An 18,280-nucleotide genomic window follows, 5' to 3' on the forward strand; every position below is an offset into this window, starting at 1 on the left:
CATTTTACAGATGAGAAGATGGAGAATGAGAGTCCACATGATTTCCTCAGATTTATCTAAACTAGCATTCACCTCAGGCTTTTATAACTCCAGCTCCAATACTCTATCCTTTACTTTTTTAACTGTGTCAAGCTTAATAAATGCATGTTTGGTTGAACTGAAATCTATAATTAAAGCAAAACTCGTCAACTTTGCTCCCACACCATCTGTAGTCTCATCATTTTCCCAAGTACTTTGACCCTTCTTTTTCCTTTTATATCCTTCTCTGTAAAACCAATTTTAGAACTCATTTGGATCATTCACGAACATAATATAATGTTATATAACAATAATATATATGATTTGTTATAAATGCGTAATAGATTATAATAAATATATTTATCCAAAAGAAACAAATTCTCATGGTACCCATGTCCAAAAATCTGTCTTCTTTTTTATCTCCTCTCTTTCTTCCCTCTTATAAAAACTAGGTTTTGATTACCTACATCCAAACAGCATTTTAGACATTTAATTTCATCCTCTTCTCCATCTAAGTCTTTGAGAAGAAGTTGGGAAACTTTCTTCCCTTCCCTGATTGACATTCTTTCCTGGTCCCATACTTGAGTAGGAATCAAGAAACCTTAAAGATGGATAGAACAGTGGGAGGAACTTTTTATTTAATTAATTAATTTAGAATATTTTTCCATAGTTACATGATTCATGATCTTTCCCTCCTCTCCTCCATCCACCCTCCTGTAGCCAACAAGCAACTCCTCTGGGATTTACATGTGTCATTGATCAAGACTTATTTCCATATTATTAATACTTGCATTAGAGTGATCTCTTAGAGTCTACATCCCCAGTCATATCCCCATAAGGCCATGTGATCAGGCAGTTGTTTTTCTTCTGTGTTTCTGCTCCCACAGTTCTTTCTCTGGATGTGGATAGCATCTTTCTCATAAGTCCCTCAAAACTGTCCTGGGTCATTGCATTGCTGCTAGTAGAGAAATCCATTATATTCAATTGTACCACAGTGTATCAGTCTCTGTGTACAATGTTCTCCTGGTTGTGCTCCTCTCGCTCTGCATCACTTCCTGGTGGTTGTTCCAGTCTCCATGGAATTCCTCCACTTTGTTATTCCTTTGAGCACAATAGTGTTCCATCACCAACATATACCACAATTTGTTCAGCCATTCCCCAATTGAAGGACATCCCCTCATTTTCCAATTTTTTGCCACCACAAAGAGCACATCTATGAATATTCTTGTACAAGTCTTTTTCCTTATTATCTCTTTGGGATATAAACCCAGCAATGCTATGGATGAATCAAAGGACAGACAGTGTTTTATCACCCTTTGAGCATAGTTTCAAATTGCCTTCCAGAATGGTTGGATCAATTCACAACTCCACCAGCAATGCATTAATGTCCCAATGTTGCCACATCCCCTCCAACATTTATCACTTTCCTTTGCTGTCATGTTAGTCAATCTGCTGGGTGTGAGGTGGTACCTCAGAGTTGTTTTGATTTGCATTTCTCTAATCAGGAGGAATTTAGGACATTTTTTCATGTGATTATTGATAGTTTTGATTTCTTTATCTGAAAATTGCCTATTCATGTCCCTTGCCCATTTATCAATTGGGGAATGACTTGATTTTTTGTATAATTGATTTAGCTCCTTATATTTGAGTAATTAGACCTTTGTCAGAGGTTTTTGATATAAAGATTTTTTCCCAATTTATTACTAGTGGGAAGAACTTTAGAAAAGAATTTGAATTGAGAGAGTAGGCAATAGGTAGATTGAGGTGTCTGATAGAATTAGAGCTACAAAGAACCCAGGAGACCATTGAGTCCTATCCCTCTTTATAGATTGAATATAGAACATGAAGAGACATAGCTAGATTTGCCCCTAGGTCAGTGCACTGCTTTCCTCATAGTTTTTTTTTAGTCCTAACTCTGACATATCATCATTTATTGCTTGTTTCTTTTAAAAACCCTCACTTTCCATCTTAGAATCAATAGTGTGTATTGCTTCCAAGGCAGAAGAGCTGTAACGGCTAGGCAGTGGGGACAAAGTGACTTGCCCAGGGTCACACAGCTAGGAAATGTCTATGGCCAAATTTAAACCTAGAACCTCCTGTCTCCAGGCCTGGCTCTCTATCCATCGAGCCACCCAGCTGCCGCCTACTTCATAGCTTTTTTATATTGACCAAGTCATCTTCCATTTTGAATGTTGGTTTCTTCTTCTACAGAAAAAATAGGCATCTGCCCTACTGATTTCAAAAATGTCTTGGGGAAAAAGAAAAGAAAAAAATTTAATGTCTGGGAAAATTGTTCCCTTAAGTATCACCAATGACATTCCAACCCCCAAGCCAACAGAACCTTATTTCAAATATCATCTTCCTCAACTTCTCTGAAGCCTTTGACACTGTTTACCTCCCATTCCTCTTGAATATTATTTCTTTCATTTTCTCAGAAATATAGCACTCTTCCAGAGTTCTTTCTGCCTCTCTGACCAGTCATCCTCTGTCACCTTTGATGTCTGCCATCTTTTCCCCAGCCCTTTCCAGTAGATATATCCCAAGTGTAAGATTTAAATTAATATCAGTAACTCCAAGTATTATAGTTTATAAAGTTTATTAATAATCACTTGACATAGAAAGAAAATAAACTAAAAGAGATAGAAGTTCAAACCTAATTATCTAATAATAAGTAAACCCATGTGAGTGAGTTCTGCCTGCCCAAAAGCTCAGTATGATCAGGGGAAAGAGAGATTGGGGCAGGGCTTCACAAAACTTATATCCTCCCTACGTTAGCACATAATGTGAGAAGGAACATGGAATGCTGGGAGAGAGAGTCCTGGGGAGCAGATTCTAATCACAAACAAGATTATTTTCTAAGCCCTCTTTTCTTGAATGAATGAGTGAAAAAGAATACAATTAGTGCTTACTGTGTGTCAAGCACTGTGCATTAAACATGAGATGCTAGTACAAAACACAATAAAAATATTCTGTATTCGTCTCATAACTAATGTAATATTTTGTGCTGTAATGGTTGGTGTTTGGGTCAATCCTGTGCCCCTCTCCCAAGCATGGGGTCAGAGACTATCTTATCTCCCCCAGTCCCTAGCACAGTTTTTTATACACAGAAAATACTTGATAAATGTCTCTTTTTATCAAATTGTGAGTACCATCAAATTACAGGATTGATTTCTTCTACTTTTACAGTCAAGAAAACTGAGGGTAAGAGAATTTTAGTGGGTGGTCAGGCATCCTATAACTAATAACTAACTATAACTAATGAGTATAAGTCAGTATCCAAACTCAGGCTTTCTTAATCAAAGACCATTAGTCATTCCACTACATGTGAAAGCAAGATGGAATCAGAGCAGTTTCCTGTTTACATGAGTCCATTTGTGGACTTTCTTTCCAAACCTATTATAGCAGTAGCATACCAACCAGCTTTTTGTCCCTAAAGAGTTATTTTTCCAATAACATTAAACATGCAAATATAAAGACATTAGGAATAATAATAATAGTCAAGAAACATTAATAGCTAACATCTATATAGTTCAATTGATCAGCTAGGTGGCATACTAGATGGAACTCTGGACTTGAATTCAGGAAGACCTGAATTCAAATTTGACCCCAGACACTTAGTAGCTATGTGATCTTGGGCAAGGCATTTAACCTTGTTTGTCTCAGTTTCCTCTTCTGCAAGATGAGATGGAAAAAGAAATGGCATACCACTCCAGTGTCTTTGGGATCACACAGTTAAACATAACTAAAATGACTAAGCAAAAGCAACATGTAAATCTATAACATTTACAAAGTGATTCATGCCTATTTTATTTGATCCTTACAACTTGAAGAGTTGTTATTGTTGTGTAGTCTTATCACCCCTGTCTAACCCTTTGTGAACCCTTTCTTGGCCAAGATACTGGAATGGTTTTCCAATTTGTTCTCCAGCTCATTTTATACATAAGAAAACTGAGGCAAACAGGATTTTTCAAGGGTCACACAGCTAGCAAGTATCTGAGGTCTGATTTGAACTCAGTTCTTCCTAACTCCACACCTGGGCATTCTAGCCATGGAACTACCAAGCTGCCTCAGTATTTTCTGCCCTGTGTCATCTCCTCAATATATAAATTTTCCTTTCAGTGTCTATTGAATTGAATTTTGTATTAGGGGTTGTTATTAACCCACCATCCATCAATCAATACACAAGTGTTTATTGAACTACTGTATGCCAAGGACTATGTTGGGCTCTTGGAATACAGAGACAAAAATGAAGCAGTCCCTGCCCTCAAGGAGCTGACATTCTATCATGGTAAACAATACACACATACGCATGAGGAACAATGAACAGACCAAATTTTTTAAAACTTGGAGAGAACTACATGAGATAATGAAGAGTGAAATAATAAGTAGAACCAGGAGAACATTATACACAGCCACAGAATTCATCCTGGAAGAATGTACTGTGAATGCTCCCTCCAGAAAGTGGACAGAACGGTGAAATATGAGAGACTTAATCTATATGTACATCTTGGCCGCCTTGATGATATCTTTGGTGATGCAGGGAGAGCGGTTAAGGGCATTAATGGATGGAATTTATTATGTAGATATGAAGAAAAGTAAGCTAAACATAGAGGAGTCTGTGATTTCACTGGTGGAATGTCTTCTTTTTCTTTGTATATGGAAATGCTTGGTTTTGCTTGGTTTTGTAAAATTTGGAATAAAAAGAAAAAATAATATATACACACAAGTAAATACAAAATAGAGAGAAGGACTGGACTTGGGATTTCATTCATATAAAGAGCTCTCAGTGAAGAACTTCTACCAAATGCAGGTCTACATCTTCTCTATACTTTTTAGTCTTAGAGAGTTGCTTTGGGTGGTGAGGCAAGGGTATTAAAGGGGTTATGTGACTTGCCTAAGGTCAGACAGCCACTCTGTGTCCAAGGTGTACCTTGAACCTAGGACTTCCTAGCTCTGAGGCCAAATCTCTACATGGAAAGGAGATTTAGTAGTTTTTATAACCTGGGGCATGTCACTTAACTGTTCTTTCCTTATTTATGAAATGGAGATGATAATAATAGCTCTGATTGCCCAGGGATATTGCAAGTATCAAATGATTTAACACTATGTAAAGTTCTTTGCAAACCTTAAAATGTAGATAAATGCAAGCTATTATTATTAACGATAGTAGTTCTGGAAACAATAGGTAGCCTCTGAGGTTTCTTGAGCAGGGGATTGACATAGTTAAATATACAATCAAAAGCATTCATCTAACATTCAAAATGAAAGTTTATGTATGTGTATTTAAGCTGAATTTGAGATGTAATAAATGACATTGAAGCCACATTTTTTTGAGCTAGAATCATTTTTATTTTTTTTATTTTTTGCCAGATGAAAGAAGACAAAGTTTAATGTTATTTTTCCATGTTTCTGAGAAATGAAAAATTGGTTGCCATATAAATCCTGGATGGATAGCAGCACTTATCAAATCTATATCTGTTGCCTTACCTGTTTGTTTATTTGTTTTTATCTTCAGAAAATTTTATTTAATTAGTTAATTTAGAGTATTTTTCCATGGTTACAAGACTCATGTTCTTTCCCTCCTCTCCTCCCAACCCCTTCTTGTAGCTGACACGCAGTTCCACTCGGTGAAGCCACATTATTTAGGGCAGATAAATGGTTCAATGGATAGAGAACCAGATCTAGAGACAGGAGGTCCTGGGTTCAAATCTGTCCTCAGACACATCCAAGTTGTGTGACCCTGGGCAAGTCATTTAATCCCAATCTCTCCTAGCCCTTCTGCTCCTCTGCCTTGGAACAGATGCTTAGCATTGATTCTAAGACAGAAGATAAGGGCTAAAAAAAAGGAAGAAGAAGAAACTACATAATTTCTTCATTAAAGCAATATTCTCTGGGAGACAATTTGGAAGAAAGGGGGCCTAGAAAATTGGTACTGGCAGGGTCCTGTCTTTCATCGGGGTTTGTTAGTGTCAATATGGCCAATCTATTTCCTTCTTAATGGCATAAAAGTGCCAGGAGCAACATGTTCTAGAAAGCACAACCAACTTGAGGATGATGTGGGCTGATCCCATGGCAACTGGACCTTGAGTCGCTAGCCAGGGTCCTTGATAGAGAGGCACAGAGTAGACTCATTGTGCTTTCCTTCATTGTTGCTGTCCGCTCCTGCCCAGTTTGAAAAGCAGTTACAGGCTCCTGATGCCAGCCCCTTCTGTTTCTCTCTTCTTCCCTTTCTAGCTGGCTGGCTCCTACTCAATTTGTGGTCGCTTCTTTCTACCTAACAGCTCTGAAGTAGAGGAAAGAAAAAAACAAATTCTAGAGAAGCCACCCACCCACTCCTACCCTTCTCTCATTTAACCAGTTCAATGGTAATTAGCGCTACTTCAAGGAAGAGGCAGCTTAAGTGGATGGTAATTCAAATGCCTTCTACCATAATGGATGCCTGTTTTTTGTTTTTCTCATGAATTAATCGTATTAATAATAGAGATTAAGAAGGAAAATACATCTAAAGATCATTTTAAATATTTAGATATAATTAAAAAATGAATTGCTCTTGCAAGATGACTTAAGATGGTTGGGGAATGGGGAAGCTCATTGGATGGCCCTAGAGGTATGTGGGAGGGGGCAGAAGGTTGGGACAGGGCAAGAAAAATGTAGAATTCCTCAGTCATAAATAATAGACCATATTAATCTTTAAAACTAAATTATCTTGAAGCAGCCAAGTGGCTAAATGTCAGGCCTAAAGATGGGAGGTCCTGGGTTCAAATTTAGCCTTAGATACTTTCTACTTGTGTAAGCAGAGCAAATCACTTCACCCTGTTTGCCTCAGTTCTTTCATCTGTAAAATGAATTGGAGAAAGAAATGAAAAACTAGCTATGTGACCCTGGGCAAGTCACTTCACCCTGTTTGCCTCAGTTCTTTCATCTATAAAATGAGTTGGAAAAAGAAATGAAAAACTAACTATGTGACTCTGGGCAAGTCACTTCACCCTGTTTGCCTCAGTTCTTTCACCTGTAAAATGAGTTGGAGAAAGAAATGTCAAACTAGCTATGTGACTCTGGGCAAGTCACTTCACCCTGTTTGCCTCAGTTCTTTCATCTGTAAAATGAGTTGGAGAAGGAAATGGCAAACTAGCTGTGTGACTCTGGACAAGTCACTTCACCCTGTTTGCCTCAGTTCTTTCATCTGTAAAATGAGTTGGAGAAGGAAATGGCAAACTAGCTGTGTGACTCTGGGCAAGTCACTTCACCTTTTTAGTCTCAGTTCTTTCACCTGTAAAATGAGTTGGAAAAGGAAATGGAAAATTAGCTATGTGACCCTGAGCGAGTCACTTTACCCCATTTGCCTCAGTTCTCTCATTTGTAAAATGAGCTGGAAAAGGAAATGACAAACTATTCAAGTATCTTTGCCAAGAAAACTCCATTTGGGGTAATGAGGAGTTGAACAAGTCAGAAAGAAACTGAATAACAAAAATGATTTTGCCTTTCTTTGTATCTTGAGCATTTAGCAGGGTGCCTGGCACATACTAATTGTTTTTTTTAATTAATTAATTGATAGGAAGTAGGGAGACTAATTAGAAGGCAATTATGGTAGTGCATGGGCAAGTGGTGACAAAGACCTGAATTAGGGAAGTGGCTATGTGAGCTGAAAACAGGTGGAAGATTAATTATTGTTAGAATTGACATGAGTTGGCAACATGGACTGTGGAAAGCGGCAGGCAGAGAAATACCTAAAGGATGACTGTCCAGGTTCTGAAGCTGAATGCCTTATTGGGTGGGAGTGCTTCAACAGAAATTAGAGTTAAACTAGACTAAATGTTTGAATGGGGCAGTCAGGTGGTACAGTGGATAGGGTGCCTAACCTGCAGACAGGAAGACTTGAGTTGAAATTTGGCAAACCAGTCCAGTTTCTTTGCCAAGAAAACCCCAAATGGGATCACAAAGAGCCAGAAAGGACTCAACAACAACAAGTATTTGAAAAGCTATGCAATGTCTTGTGTAATTCAGTGCCAAATAAAACCAGTGAGTATCCTTCTTTGGACTTAATGCTACACAATAGAGTGCTTTTCAATTATTCCGTGAATAGACTTGCAAATAAATAGCAAACTTTTACCAGCCCTCGATTTAAGCTCTACTAGCCCAACCAGACATCCTTTCTCCATGGAGGCCAAAAGAAGAAAAATGAATGAAATTGTTTTTCTTCACTTCTTATTTGGTGAACAATTGATCATCTGATTGGTGGGGAGGGGGGAATTAAGGAGTGATGAGAGGAAAAGGTAATAATCATTTCTTTACATAGTGCCAGACTCTGTGCTAAACTCTTAACCAGAAGGATCTCATTTGATGTAAGAGCCAGTCAGTCACTCCCCAGAACACGTAGGACAATGGTGTTTATTTCAAAAGAATTTTGGAATCTGAATAGGAGGATCCTTTGAATGAACCAGGAATGTTAATCCGAGAGAGAAAATGGATCAAGAAAGCATGATAAAGTCATGAGGAAGACAGTTTGGCTGGAAAGCCAGCATGGTTTAGCAGCTTATATTTGTCTTATATGTCCTAGTTTAGGACTGGGGACATCTGGGTTCAAATCCTGCCACAAATGAGTTCTAACTAGTTTCACAGTCTGAGGCAAGTCCCTTAGATTCTCTGGGTCTTGGTTTCCTGCAAAATTCTGGGTTGGGACTTGATATCATTTAAAGGTTCCTCCCAGGTCTAAATCTATGATTCTATGAGTTAGAATTTTTTGAGGCTCCAAAAGAGCAATGGGTGGAAAAGAAGCAAATTTAGGCTTCATATAAAGGAAAACTTTCCTCCTAAAGAAAACAATTCCAAAGTGGAATGGATCACCTTTAGAGGTATATAGGATCAGAGATCCAGAGCATTGGAAAGGACCTAAGAGGTCTTTCTAATATTTGTTGTTTAGTTTTTCAATTGTGTCCAACTCTTTGAGACTCCAATTGGGGTTTTCTTGACAAAGATACTGGAGTGGTTTGCCATTTCCTTCTCCAGCTCATTTACAGATGAGGAAACTGAGGCAAACAGGGTTAAATGACCTGCCCAGCGTCAAATAGCTAGTAAGTGACTGAGACCAGATTTGATCTCAGAAGATGAGTCTTCCTGACTCCAAGGCTTGGCACTCTATCCACTGTGCCACCTAGCTATCTCCACTCTGATTATAGTCCTCTTGCTTTACAGACAAGGAAACTGAGGCACAAGAAGGTTAAATGACTTTTCTACGGTCACAAAGGTAGTATCAGAAAAGAGATCTGAACCCCAGCTCCTCTGACTCCAGAACGCTTTCCACTGTACCAAAACTCGTGAGCTCCTTCCCACTGGAGGCTTTCAGACAAAGACTAAAATGACTTTGTCTCTGCATCAGTATAAGGATTCTTGTTTTAGTATAGTTTGGAATAGACCATCAATGAGTTTCCTAACCCTGAGATGCTTCAGTTCTATGAAAACCTTCATGGTTTTAGGACAACTGAAGATCCAAACTGGACATATGCTTTGGGGCTTGATGTCCTGTCTGGCCAAGTTGTGGCTGTTAGAGACAACTGACCACTGCGTCACCTTGTTGCCTTTCAATGAGCATTGGACAACTGGCAAATTCAGGCCAACTCCTGGGAGAGCAAAGGATGGCGTGGACCAAGTCTTGGGCTGGCAGATAATAGCATTCATAGTACAGAACTGGGAAGTAGTTCCTAGAGAGGAAATAAAGGATGTGGGAACGTCTGTAGGGTTTTCTGTTGGAGCCTGTAAACCTGGCAGCTCATTTAGTAATGCAACAGCACCCATCGCAAGCCACTTACTGTATGATTAATGTGCCCCTAGATCTCCCCAGACATTTATGACACCTTTAGGAATAGCGCTGACAATGGCTTTATCCCACGCAGCTACTTCATACTCTCGGCATTCCTCTTAATTATTTATATATTCTGGAGTGGTTGGATTCCCTCCCCACTGGTGCTCAGAAAGGTAATAAATGAGAAAAGTCAATGATCTGTAAATTACAACATTGATTAAAGAAGTGATTACTGATATAACTCTTACACGGCTATTATGCTAATGCTTGCTTAGATTTCAGGACAGTATTTACATGCTAATGACAAATTTACTTGCGGTGTCTAAAATTAGTTTATGTCTTTAATCAAAAGGTAAACATTTAAAAAACTGATCGTGTTTATTGGGGAGGAAATTAATCCATTCTTCCTCCACCCCTTTTGTCCCTGCTCCGGGTTACCCTCCATGTCCCCAAACCGGCTCAGAAAATTTATCTAAGTCTGCCCGGCCCAGCTGTGTCTCTTCAGTAGCAGAGGGAAGGGTTTGCCCTGTTCTCAAGGTGAAAACTCTGCCCCCAGTATGTCTGGATGGCTCATTCCAGCTCTGTCTGTCCAGTTCACAAAGGCCAGGGAAGAGGTGATTTGGATAGACATTGCTTAAAGGGTTTTATGAACACATCGGCTTGTCAGTCAGTGGTTTCCTGAGTCGAGGGCATTGTCATATGCCCTGCTGGTAGAGGATGGTGGGGTTCCAGTCTGAAATCTGGAAGGGGCTTTAGAGCTCCTCTGAGACCAATTCATCATTTTAGGGACAGGAGAGGGGGCCCAGATCTATGGCTTCACTGGCCTGGTAATCTCTCTCCAACAATCCAGCATCTTTTCTGCAATTTAGCCTTAAATTCTCTCTATATATTCTTATATATTCACCATATACATATATTCTTATATAGTCTATATATATTATTATATATTCCATATATATTCACTATATATTCTTATATATTCACTATATACATATATTCTTATATATTCTTTCTATATTATTATATATTCCATATAAATTCATTATATTCTTATATATTCTATATATTCTTATATATTAACTATATATTCTTATATATACATATATTCTTATATATTCTATCTATATTATTATATATTCTTATATATTCACTATATATTCTTATATATTCTCTATATACATATATTCTTATATATTCTATTTATATTATTATATATTCCATATATATTCACTATATATTCTTATATATTCTGCATATTCTTATATATTAACTACATATTCTTATATATTCTATCTATATTATTATATATTCTTATATATTCACTATATATTCTTATATATTCTCTATATACATATATTCTTATATATTCTATTTATATTATTATATATTCCATATATATTCACTATATATTCTTATATATTCTATATATGCTTATATATTAACTATTTATCCTTATATATTCTATCTATATTATTATATATTCTTATATATTCACTATATATTCTTATATATTCTCTATATACATATATTCTTATTCTATTTATATTATTATATATTCCATATATATTCACTATATATTCTTATATATTCTGTATATTCTTATATATTAAATATATATTCTTATATATTCTCTATATACATATATTCATATGTATTCTGTATATATTATATATTCCATATATATTCACTATATATTCTTATATATTCTATATATACATATATTCTTATATATTCTATCTATATTATTATATATTCCATATCTATTCACTATATATTCTTATATATTTACTATATATTCTTATATATTAACTATATATTCTTATCTATTCTATATATATTATTATATATTCCATATCTATTCACTATATATTCTATATATACACATATTCTTATATATTCTATCTATATTATTATATATTCCTCCATATATATTTGTGTATATATATATCCTCTATATATATATATAGATCACCATGAGAGGCTAAATGATTTGCCTAAGGTCACAGAGCCAATAAGTATCCATGGTGGGACTTAGATCCTTCTTCTTGGGCTTCAAAAACAATCTCTTTCTATTAGGGCATGACAAATTCAACAAGAATGTTTAATGACTTACCCAAAGACACGTAGCTACTAAGAATTGGGGCCAGAATTTAAACCCAGATCTTCTGTCTCAAAAGACAGTGTCCTCTCTGTTGTATTTTATTTTTCTTCCTCTAAAAAGGAGTCATAATGGTATTTGGGGATTTGGAACTTATTCGTCAATATACAAATCATTGCAAATCATGTTTTATTAAATTGTTAAGTTTGAAGCAATTTGTAGGAAATAAGGGATAAGGCCTGGAACTATGGCCAGAGAACTACTGGATAATGAAACTGATTCCTCCAAGGAAAGCTGGTACTTTCTAGTCAACTTGAAGTCTTAAGAGAATTGTGTAGAGCGCTGGGAAATTAAGTAATTTGCCCAAGGTCACACAGCTGGTACATATCAGAAGCAGAACTTGAAGCCCAGATTTTCCAACTTCCAAAGACATCTTTCGATCCACTATACAATGTGTATTATTAATTCATTAATTAGTTCTTAAATTAGCTGATATTTAAAATCATTAATTAGCATTAAATAAATATATAATATTGTTACATAATTATATAATAATAATAATAATATTGTATATTTATAAATAATTATATATCATTATATAATTGTAATGCTATTTCATAACCATTATATAATTAAATAAGACATTGAATAATTATAATGCTATTGAGTAAGTATCATATAATTATATACTTGCATAATTATTACATATCTACTATTACATAATTATTGCATAATCATTATATAATTGTCATGCTATTATATAATTCTTACATCATATAATATATCATATCATTATGTAATACTATTGCATAATTATGCTATTATATAATAATTCTCACATAATTATACTTTGTGTTAATTTATTATATTGATAATTATATAACATATTAATAACATCTAATAATACAATGAATTTATTCACTATAAATATTCATAATATGCAATTATATTAATATACTGCTATTATAATATATTGTTATAATGATACAATGTATTATTCTTTTAATATATTGATAATATATTAATATAAAATCACCATACATTGTGAATGTTTATAAATAATCATTTTAAATATATATATATTATATATAGTGTGGAGGTAATCCAGGACCTGGGGGCAGGGAATCATAGGTAGGATACTTTTGAATAAAGGGGGAAAGGAATGAACACTTATTAAGTGCCAACCATACGCCAGGCTGGGCTATATTTTACAATTATTATTTCATGAAGATTCATAGAGGAAGGGGGAAATTAACTGATATTGTCACTATAGTGTACTATCATTCAACTGGGCAAAAGAAGGAATTAGATGAAAAGAAGGAAGCAAGATGCAAGCCAGACATGGTACCTTGATATTGCAATGGTTGAGGATTCCAATTATCGGGACATCTGCTGGAAATCTCTCTCTCTGCAAGTTCAGCTGTTGCTGTCACCTAACATCGAGAGAGATTTTTGGTTCCTGCATTGCACTGGGGTAACTTTCGAGGTTTCTTCCTAGGGCAATAACTCTCCTGTTCTCCCAAGGAGAAGTGAGAGATGGCATCCTGGTCCCCCTCAATTGATTTTTCCCCTTTCTCCCCTTTCTCTCTGTAGGTGTCAGACCGATGTGACTACGTTTTCGTCAATGGCAAAGAGATCAAAGGGAAGGTGGATGCCCTTGTGAATTTCACCTATCAGTATCTGAGTGCCCCTCTGCACATCACTGTGTGGGTGCCCCGTCTGCCTCTGCAAATCGATATCTCAGACACAGAACTGAGCCAAGTCAAGGCCTGGAGAGTGCCCATCGTTTCCAATAAGAGGTTAGGTCATATATATTTATACATTCGTCTTTCCCCAACTAGCTCTCAGCTAGACAGCATTTCTTTCGTTATCTCCAGCACAAAGCACAATGCGTGTCCCGTAGTAGGAGCTTAATCAATACTGACAATTGGATCAAGTGGCTGGTGGCATAATCGATAGAGTTCTAGGTTTGGAGTCAAGAAGACCTGAGTTCAAAATCCAGTCTCCAACACTTACTAGCAGTGTGATCCTGGGGAAATCACTTAATTCCCATTTGTCTCATCTGTAATAAGAGGGGATAATAATAACACCTAACTTCCAGGATTGTTATGAGGAATGTGTAAAGTGCCTGCACATAGTAGGTGCTCTGGAGATACTAGCTATTATTATTATTATTATTATTATTATTATTATTGATTGCTATCAGACCCTCATTCCTACCCCTTCCTCTAGAAGGAAAGTGAGCAGCAACCCAGTGCTCAGCACTGTTTCTAGTCTGGGTGGGAGATTTTCCAAAATGGTTCCAATTCCAAGCAAATGATAAGTTAATAAAATTTAATAAAGTAATAAAAATTTTTGTATAAACTTATGATTTCATTAGTGGAAGGAACTCCCAGGATGGAAACTTCCCGGTGCTTAGCACATTGTAAGGGCTTAAATAACACTTGGTGACTGACTGACTAATGTAGATGAACCACTTAATATTAGCATTCAAATAGCACTTCCAAGTTTACAAAAATTATTGATTTTGATCCTTACAACAGCCCTGAGCTGTGAGTGCTACTATGATCCCCAGTTTATAGAAAAGGAAACAGAGGTAGACAGAGGTGAAGTGACTTACCTGAGCTCACATAACACTATGAAGTATCTAAATCTGGATTTGAACTCAGATCTTCCTGACTCCAGGGGAAGGACTGTATCCACTGTACCAACTAACTGCTTCACACCTTCTTCAAACTCACAGTCTTAAAGAGTTGTCAGAGATTTTTCTCATCTCTCCATGAAACCATGATGCCTCTCTGCTAAAGAAAAGCCCTTTCTCAGCCCAATTGACTCAGTTTGGGGGATCAGGAAATATAGTCACTAACACCTCCTTGAGTAACTAGATGGTACAACAGATTAAGAGCTGGGACTTAAGTCTGGAAGACCTGAGTTCAAATCCACCCTCAGACACTTACTTCCCATGTGACTCTGGAGGAATCATTCTAACCTCTCTTTGCCTCCATTTCATTATCTGTAAAATGAGGATAATAGCACTTATCTCCCAAAGAAGCTGTGTGATCAAATGAGATAATAATTGTAAAGCCCTTAGCATAATGCCAGCCACCTGGTAAGTGTTATAGGTTGTTGGTTGGTCATTTCAGTTGTGTCAGACTCTTGGGGACCCCATTTGGATTTTCTCAGCAAAGATCCTGGAATGGTTGCATTTTCTAGTTCATTTTACAAGATGGGGAAACTAAGGCAGACAGGATGAAGTGACTTGCCCCAGGGTAACACAATTAATAAGTGTCTGAAGTCAGATTTGAACTCAAGTCTTTTTGACTCTGTCCACTACACCACTTAGCTGTCAAGTATTACATGAAGCTTAGCTATTATTATTTCTATCATTACTTAGAAGTCACATTTACCTAGTACATTAAGGTTTGGAAAATTGCTTTACATACATTTGAATTATGTAACAGCAATCTGGTCAAGTAGACACAACTGTCATCCCCTTTTACTGATATAAGGACAAGGTAGCATCTGAATTCAGGTCTTCTGGATTCCAAGTCCCCCACACTCAACCCCTAAAACACTCCCCATGTATTTGAGCCTCACAAGAACCCTATGAGGTAGATATTTTTATTGTCCCCATTTTACAGATGAGTAAACTGAAAGAGGGAGCAGTTAGATGACTTACCCAGGGTTACTCAACTAACATGTTTCTGAGACAGGATTCAAACCCAAGTCTTCATGATACTGACTACAATACTTTATTCACTGTACCATTATACCTGCTTCTACTTATTTATACTTAGAAAAGTAACTGTCCCAAATAACTTGAAAGAGTTAATTTTTTTCAGTGTTCTTAATGTTTATTTTATTCTCCTAAAAAGAGAAAAGTGAATCTGTATGCCTTGCTTTATAAAATATCCAATCTCTGAAAATAAATACATTTTTAAAAATAAATATACTTAAAAAAAAAACCTTACCTTCCATCTTGGAGTCAATACTGTGTATTAGCTCCAAGGAGAAGAGTGGTAATGGCTAGGCAATGGGGGTCAAGTGACTTGCCCAGGGTCACACAGCTGGGAAGTGTCAGAGGCCAGATTTGAACCTAGGACCTCTCATCTCTTATAAATAAATTTTTAAAAAATATTTTGTAAAATGAATCCTATTTTTAATGCTCTAAAAGAGTCCTCTGTTTAAAGGACCACCACCAGAAATCATTTATTAGAGAAAAATTGCAACCTTTTGTGTGTTCGTCCAGATTTTCATTCATCATGTTTGATTAAAAGTCAGTACATCCCTACGTGGATCACCGCACCTATTCAGTACTTGTGAAATGAATAACTGGTGGGCTCCTGCTTGTCCCTTCACTTCTAGATATCCAAAAGCCTTTAGCCTGCTCTAACTCTTCCATCTTAAATTGCCAGGATTGTACCCTTGAGGGGACAGGAGGCATCCATCCTTAAAGTGCCATGTAAATGCCAGCTCAGATACCTCCTAACTGTGTGGCTCTGCAGGCAAGTCACTTAACACTGTTTGCCTCAGTTTCCTCAACTGTAAAATGAGCTGAAAAAGGAAACAGCAAAGCACTCCAGTGTCTTTGCCAAGAAAATCCCAAATGGGGTTAGAAAGAGTCAGATATAACTGAAACGACCGAACAACAACAATGAATTCTAACTATATGCCATTCATTTCAAAGGACAAATGAGGAGGTCAACAAACATGGTGAATGAATGGATGAAAGAATAAATGCGTGCATGAATGGGCATTTATTGTGTTTTTACTATGTGCCGAGTGACTAGAAATATTTCTTATGAGGAAGACTTGAAGAAATAGGAAATTGAAACAACTGAAAGGAGACATGATCATTGTCTGGAGATATTTGAAAGGCTGCCAATGAAGAAAAATGGAATAAGATTGTTCTTTGTTGTTTCTGAAGAGAGCAAGAAGAGCAATGCAGAGGACTTTAAAAAAAAGGAGATTTTTTTTCTCAATTAAAGGAAAATATTCTTAAAGATTGGAGCTGTCCAATAGTTAAGCAGAAATATTCACCTCGAGATGGTGGGACTCAAATTTTGTATCATGCCTTGCTGTTTGCTGTTTATGGAACAATTAAATGCCCCATAATAGCTCAGTTACAGGCGTGCAGATATTATTATGCTCATTTTACAGGGGAGGAAACTGAGGCTCAGAGAGGTACAATGATTTGCCTATCAGAGCTAAGACTAAAACACATCTTGATTTTCCAAGTCCAGTCCACTCTGTGACACCAGGCTACATGTCAGAAATATTATAGAAGTAAGAATCTTCCTATCTGTTCAGTCTCCTTATACATTCAAGTTATCTACACTCATTATCCTGATCTCTCTCACAAATGGCTCTCCATCTCTCATTCCCCCAGTCTTTGCACTGTCTGTCGACAGATGCTTTCCCTCCTCATCTCTGCCTCTCATCATTTCTCTCTTCCTTGGAGACCTAATTCAAACATCACCTTCTGCAGGAGGCATTTTTCATTCTTCCCAGTTAAGGTTACCTTCCATCAAATCTGTACATTCCTTGTATAAGATGTAGCTAGATGGCACAGTGGGTAGAGTGCTGGACCTGAATCATGAAGAAGACCTGAATTCAAATTCTGCTTCAGAATTTGTGTGACTGTGCACAAATTGTTTCACTGCTGACTGCTTCAGTCCTCCTCAGTAAAATGTGGGTAACAAGAGCGCCCACCTCGTAGAGCTATTGAGAGATAAAATGGGATAATATTTATAAAGCCCTTTGCAAACCTTTAAGTGCTGTATTCATTCTTTATTTTTCTATATTCTTATTTCTGTTTCCCCCCACTAGAATGTAAGATCCTTGAGAGTTTTTGCTTTTCTCATATCCTCAGTGTTTATCACAGCACCCAGGACATAGGGAGGATTTACTAAATGTTTATTGATTGATTTGTTTGCTATAGATACTGGGTTTGATTTTTGACTGTTGGTATTAAGGCTTTTTTTTTTACTCTAAAGTACTCTAATTCTATTCTTGCCTTTCATTTCAGACCCACAAGAGACAGTGATGATGAAGATGATGAAGAGAGAAGAGGTAGAGGCTGTGCCCTCCAATATCAACATGCAATGGTTCGGGTCCTCACCCAGTTTGTGTCTGAGGACTCAAATCCCTGGGGCCAACTGAAATATTTACTGAGTCCCGACTGGCAATTTGACATCACTGACCTGGTAACTGACTTCATGAAATTAGAAGAACCCCACATTGCCAAACTGCAGGAAGGGCGAATTTTGATTGGGAGAGAAGTTGGCATGACAACAATACAGGTAAGGAGCCTCAGTTTCCTCATCTGCAAAACAGAGTTAATGATAGTATGTATCTAACACACA

General features: G+C 36.8%; 1 protein-coding gene across 1 annotated transcript in view; it reads left to right on the forward strand.

Moving 5' to 3' along the window:
• TMEM132C (transmembrane protein 132C) overlaps window positions 1–18,280 on the forward strand; it is a 559,319-nt gene that overhangs the window by 521,968 nt on the left and 19,071 nt on the right. The window contains exons 6-7 of the mRNA XM_056821908.1: window positions 13,509–13,714; window positions 17,944–18,217. Coding sequence (XP_056677886.1) covers window positions 13,509–13,714; window positions 17,944–18,217 — 480 coding nt within the window. The remainder of the gene's footprint in view (window positions 1–13,508; window positions 13,715–17,943; window positions 18,218–18,280) is intronic.

The sequence above is a fragment of the Monodelphis domestica genome, chromosome 3 (assembly GCF_027887165.1).
Source record: "Monodelphis domestica isolate mMonDom1 chromosome 3, mMonDom1.pri, whole genome shotgun sequence".
NCBI classification, from domain to species: domain Eukaryota; kingdom Metazoa; phylum Chordata; class Mammalia; order Didelphimorphia; family Didelphidae; genus Monodelphis; species Monodelphis domestica.